The 6,244-nt window shown below is 38.6% G+C and overlaps 1 protein-coding gene across 9 annotated transcripts in view; it reads left to right on the top strand.

The window, feature by feature from the left end:
* Window positions 1-3,352, top strand: part of prx (periaxin) — a 37,819-nt gene extending 34,467 nt beyond the window's left edge. For 8 of the 9 annotated variants that reach the window (XM_085795735.1, XM_085795728.1, XM_085795730.1 and 5 more), the window contains one exon: window positions 1,633-3,352. In XM_085795735.1, the coding sequence (XP_085651861.1) occupies window positions 1,633-1,916 (284 nt within the window). In that variant the 3' untranslated portion in view covers window positions 1,917-3,352. Of the gene's footprint in view, window positions 1-1,522 lie in introns of all 9 variants that reach the window. The other variant, XM_085795731.1, reaches the window with a different exon arrangement.
* Window positions 3,353-6,244: the final 2,892 nt, after the last annotated feature.

Here is a 6,244-nt window from a genome sequence, read left to right as displayed (position 1 = left end):
TAGGACAGAACAGAAAATAAAAGGAGGGAGTGGAATTTGTGATAAGGGCTATTGAGCAGGCATTTTGAGGGGTGTTGAAATTGTTGGGAGTAAAAAGAAGAATAGAGGAGAGAAGAAAATAAAAGGAAAAATATATAGAGAGAGATGTATAAAAATAAATAAATAAATAAGTAAAAATAAGACATAAGAAAAAGGATTAACAGTGTAGGTTAGCAGATTGAACCAATGTTTTATTGATAGTTTTGTTCGGTCTTTCCAATTGAGTAAGATTATGATTTTTGGCAATGGTTGTTGTGGATGAATGTTTGAAGATGTTTTGGAGAGGTCACCAAGCAGGGCTATGGTGGGGGAGAGTGGGATGCTGAGGCTGAGGATCTTGGATAGCTCTCCCATGACCAACTCCAACCAAAATTGTCTGACTGGGGGGCAGTACCAGAGTGCATAGTTATGGTTGGACAGTGTGTACAGGTGTTGGTATCAGTGAGGCTCATCAGGTGCATTTTATGGTGATGTGTGTTCTGTGTAGTACTTTGTATTGAATTAGCTTTGTGTTAGTGTTGGATGACATGGTGAATGTGTTGTTATGTGTTGTTTGAATCTGTAGGTCTGAGGTCCATTTATGTGTTGGTAGCGAAGTGGTGTTGTCATGATGTGAGAACAGTTTATAGATCTGGGAAAGAAGTTTATTGGGTTTGAGTGAATTTAATTTCATGAGTGACATGAGGTCGATTTATGAAAGCTGCGGATATCATTTACTTTTCTATGGTCTCTTTTAGCTGTAGGTATTGAAGTTGGCAGTTTTTGGGGAGGTTGAATTTTTGTTTCAGTAGGTCGAAGGTCATGAGAGAGCCATCACTGAAAAGGTCCCCTCGGCTGGTTCCTCTCTGTTTCCATGATGTAAAGTGGATTGTTTTTCTGTTGATTTTGAACATGGGGTTGTGTCCGGAGTGGAGCTACACAGGGTGAGTTGAAGGTTGAGAATTTAATTTGCCTTCCACCAGGCAGAGAGAGTAGTGTTTAATGCAATGTGGCCAATTAGGGATAGTGGGAGCTTCTTTGATGTTGTGTAACAATGGCGTAAAATTCAATTTGAATGTGAGATATGGATTCCAAGGCATTTCATGGATTGAGTTGCATGTTTATAGAGATACAGATTTTTAACACAGGCCAGTGTTGCAAACAATGGAGTTGAGTTGTGGACCTTCCTTTTCCAGTAAATGTGCAGCCTTTACTGTGTTCATTTTTACCTTTTACATCTTTAAAAAAGAAAAGAAAAGTTTCTCCAGACTGTGCAGTATGAGATAAGGTGAATAATTGTATAAATCTTTAAGAATTGCCAATAATGTTGATATTGTATGAACTTAATAGTTCACACCGGTGTTCTATCATTATTTTACCATATTATCATCACAATGTGCACTTAATTACCACACAATTTGTCCTTGCTGTTACCTTTTATATTTTTGTTTTTGTTCTATAATTCATTAATACATAATCTCCTATCTTGTCCCTACTACACAAGGCTAAGTTTCCTTTCCCCCTGTTACACTCCTCCCTCATTACTCCACCTTTTCTCCCCCTTGCTTTCTCTACTCGCCTGTTCTTGTTTCCTCTCCTCTCCTCCTCTCCCAGGCTTTCTCCAGATAACCCCAGAGGGCTCTCCTCAAGCCCAGCGCAAGGGAGAGGTTGGAGGTGAGGTCGACGTCTTGGGCTCTTTCTGCCTTCACACCTCAGGGCCTGTCTTCACCTCGCAAGAAATGTCAGAGGACCACCAAGTCTCATTCACCGAGGAAGGAAATGTCACCATGGTGACCAAGACCACCAGAATCACCCAGCGCACAGTTACCACAGAAACACAAACAGGTGAATCTTCGACAGTCATGACAACAACTCAAGAGATGTCAGACTTAAACTGAAGATGCTGTAATGATATCTTAAATGTCTTTTCATTTGTATGTTTTTCTTGGGCGAGGTCGCAGTATTCTTGTAAGCTAACTGCAACATGACAAACCTCTCTTAAGGAAAAGTCTTTATTTTATATTTTAAATAGTGAAGTATGATTGTGATGAAAAACAATTACATTTCATTAACCAGCAATTTTGTCATTATTACAGCTATAGAGTAATATATATTTCCCTTTTTTTCCATTTTTCAATGTGCCTGTTTTTTGTTATTCTACAAATTTTGTTAGTTTAGTCCAAGTTATTTATCAGATTTTGTTTGGTTTTACTGGGTTGACTCTGAATGTAACCATGTCATATTGCTTCATTATTTATTGTTGTTTGTGTGTTCAAAATGCGCTGGAATGAGTCATTTATTACATCAGCATCATGGATTTGACCATGATTTTATAATTAGTTCAAAATAATTCATTTTGAACCACTACAATACAGGCCAGAGTAATATTTATGTAAATATAACTATATAATTGCTTTTTTGAAGCAGTAGCCCTTCAATCCAAAATGTAATTATTTTCATATTCGCCAGAGTCAAGAGTAGAAATTATATTTTTTTGACTTGATAACCTATTTTGTTTGTCTTGAAGGAAAAGTGTGAGCTATTTGAGAAGATGGCCTATTTTCATTTTCGGCCGTAGTTTTATATTATAAGCATTTTGCTCGTGCTGTTACCCTAGTCACAGTGCGTGAGCAGGAAACTCTGGACTCTATCTGGGGATCAAACCTGTGACCATCTGGTTACAGGTTGCTCTTGAGCATTTAGGCCAACCTGCTGCTAATCTATTTTTGTATTTATGTTTTTACTGTACACTGCCAGAAAAAGACACCACTGTATATTTTGTGACTGAGGCTTTGATACACACCCTGACTGATGCTGAGAAAAAATGTTGTGATGTTAGGCGCTTTAAAAAAATAAGTGAAAGGAGTTTTAAAGGTAAATCAATAGACCTTTTTCTTCTAACCATTTGAAAATATCCCACTAAAAATTATGTTACTTTAAGGCTGCTACAATGACTGGCTAAGGAGTGGCAAGCCATCATGTAGCAGAATATGTCCTCTAAAGGCAGAAGAGGGGATCAAGAACAAGAGGACCAAGGCATGTTTTCTTTTTCATTAAAATGTTTTTAATAATCTGACATTCTTCAGTTTCTTATGTAAATATTTCTGAAGATGTTCAGAAGAATTTACAGACGTTGAAATGAATAATGTCAGGTTAATGACAACATTTTTAATAAGTGCCTTTTTCCTAATTTTTCAAAAAAGTGTGTCCTCCATTTAAATTATGAATTGCTTTGAAATGCAGGGAGAAAAGCGTTGTGCTGTCTATTAGATATTTATTTTATAGTTTCAAGTTTCACTCCCAAATGCAATAACTACCATTTGAAAACAAGTAACTGTCACTATGAATGTGCTAATATAAGCTACAGTTAAAACTTTTGAAAAGAACTGATTTGATACATTAATCATAGCCATAAACTTGCTATATCTGAAGTATGTCACTTACTTCACAGGATGCAAAGGATCACATTTTTTCAAAATTATAGCGCTGTTATACAAGTGGATGTGAAGCATTTGAGAATGAACACTTTTTACTTGATTTACTTTCCTTGGTTGGTAGAAGGAATGAAATCGTGTGATAAAATGCATGTAGAGGTCCTGACAAATCCACTCCCACATTTTTACATTAACAACTTTTAACACTTTGCCTGTTTTGCAGGTGAGAAATAGATTTTTAAAAGCTGGGGCGAGAATAGTGACATGTCAAGGTAACACGCACTGAGTAGTATCCATGTGTATAGAGATTTTTACTTTACTGGTTTAAACAAGTCTTCATTTCTTTTAGATGATAAGGAGTTTCAGTGACAAGTGTTTTTGTCAAAGCTGCATTAAAGGCTGTTGGTTAAGATGTTACAATAAAATGATATTCACACAAAAATGAATTGATTGTTCACTATTGTTTTGACCTTCACCTATTGTTTTGTCTGAAATTATTGTAAAAGCTGTCCTCTTATTGTTGTTTAGTGGTATTTTTTGCATACACCTCCAACATTCATCAGTCTGAATCATTCGCACATCTAGACCAAAACTTAACTTTCACACTCTTACAAAAGTCACTTTCCATTTAAAAGGTTTCACTTCTAAAATGAGGATCACACTGGTTCAATTGTATCCTTTATCTATTTCTCTGTTAGCAGAAAGCAGAATATAGCCCATAGATTTTTCTCTTCTGGTGCCAAAAAATCTCTGTTTTGAGAGAGGTAAGAGGAGAAGCGACAGAAAGGTTATAGCTGACAGAAAAGCTATAGTAATGCATATACACACTCTTTAGAAATGGGTGAGCTACTGTATAGCTAGATAAAAATGTTTGAAGGATCTGGATTTGTGCTGAGGTAGTAGATGGTTGGTGGTGGTGGTTGGAAGATGTGGTTCCTCCATGCTTTCTTGTCACACTTTTGGCCTCAATACCAGTCAATCATGATGTGTAGGCCATGTTCATCCCAGTCTTCTGATGGCTACATGGCTACTTCCTGCAGGATGAATCTCCACATCACAAAACTAAAGTCGTTTCAGACTGGTTTCCTGAACATCATGTTGAGCTCAGTGAACTCCAGAGCTGACTCCTGTAGAACCTCTTGAATGTGACAGAACAAATTGATGAATTTGCAGAACTGAAGTTATGTATAGTCACAGCAACATGGAGCAGTCACAAAGGCACCTCCACACAGTAGGCCTACTGGAAGCCCATAGGTGATGATTAAGACGGATTTCATTTGTCTTAAGTATTTATTTTTGAGCAAAAACCTCAAGTGTCTACTTTTAAAAACAGTGCAGCGTGTAAATTAAGAACAAATGCGAAAACAACAGCACAGCAAAAATATTTCAGGAACATAATAGTCTCACCTTCTAGATCAAACCTCAATCAGTCGCAGAGAAAAGTGAGAGAGTGAAAAGCTCTGTACTGCAGATCAGAGGCACAGCGGCACACATGAATGAGTACTATTGAAAGCTGCCTGGAGAGGAGGGACTTTGGAGGAGAAAGTGATGAACTATTCAAGGGGTGGATGACGTCTTCCCATTGTGTGTGTGTGTGTGTGTGTGTGTGTGTGTGTGTGTTCCCAGTCCACTCATCTGCTGCTGTGATGATGCTGTGCGACGTAGGCTACACGGGTGAGTGTATGTGAGGGGATATTAATGGAGTATGAGGAGCAAACAGTGCCATAGCGCGAGGGAAGGAGAGAGGCAAGATACTGCAGAGCTTGATCTGTACTGTATCCAGTTGACTTAACAGGATGAAAAACACATTATCCCATACAAAATGTTAGAGAGAGAGAGAGAGAGATGGATATGACACATTATTAGGGGTGTATGTATTCATCCCGTGCCGTCACGGTATGAGGGTCACGGTTCGGAGCACACAGTCACAGCACGAATACGTCTGAGTGAATATTTTTTTTAAAACGTAAAAAAAAAGTTGAGTCCTCACTCCAATCCAGGTGGCGGTAATGAGCCCCAAAGCTGCCAGCAACCGTCATAACAGGCGAAGAAGTGAAGTGATGAGAGTGTGAAGTTAGAGGAGACCTGCCTGCTTCAGTTATGTCCCCGCATGGCTTCTCAATGAAACACAACGGCTCGCGACCATAGACTGTGTAAAGCAGCTTGCGACTGGTCCACCGGACAGGTCCGTTGGTGCTATTTTACGGATGCGCAATGCATCGCTAGAAACGCATCAAACACGTTAGCGCACGTTCACCCCAATATGTCAATCACTGGTGCAAGGAAAAAGACAAGTTGTGTGCAACAACTTATCCCGCTGCTTTTAAGCCTCTTGACAAAAAACACAGACACCAGAAACATCAACAAAGCAACTGGCATCTAGCCTAAACTAACTATGTAGCTGATGTTAGTTTCTTGTTTTATAAGAAGAGCGCCAACTGCTGGAGGGGCGCCGCCAGTCAAGGGGGAAAAAAACACTAAGTGAGGGTACCCCCTCACTTACTGTTTTCTGTGTAGAAAAAAACCCCAAAACAAATAAATAAACAATGACAAACAGCTCCAGCTCTGTACATTTTGTGTGTTTTTTGTCTATTTAGTTGATATTTGGAGAAAATTTCTCATTTAGGGCTACACACATCTCATGAAGTTTGAAATGTAACGTGAAGTCAATATTTTCTCCAGCAGATATCTTAGTTATAACATGATTGAGCTAACTGGAGTAGTTTCATGTCATGTCCGACAACGGGAGTGTTTTAACAGCTGACGTCCTGGTGTTAGCTTATACCGCCGTT

The sequence above is a fragment of the Trachurus japonicus genome, chromosome 13 (assembly GCF_045865225.1).
Source record: "Trachurus japonicus isolate A0001 chromosome 13, Traja_1.0".
Lineage (NCBI taxonomy): Eukaryota > Metazoa > Chordata > Actinopteri > Carangiformes > Carangidae > Trachurus > Trachurus japonicus.
The sequence above is the reverse complement of the archived record's forward strand: the minus strand, read 5'-3'. Positions and strand labels throughout refer to the sequence as shown.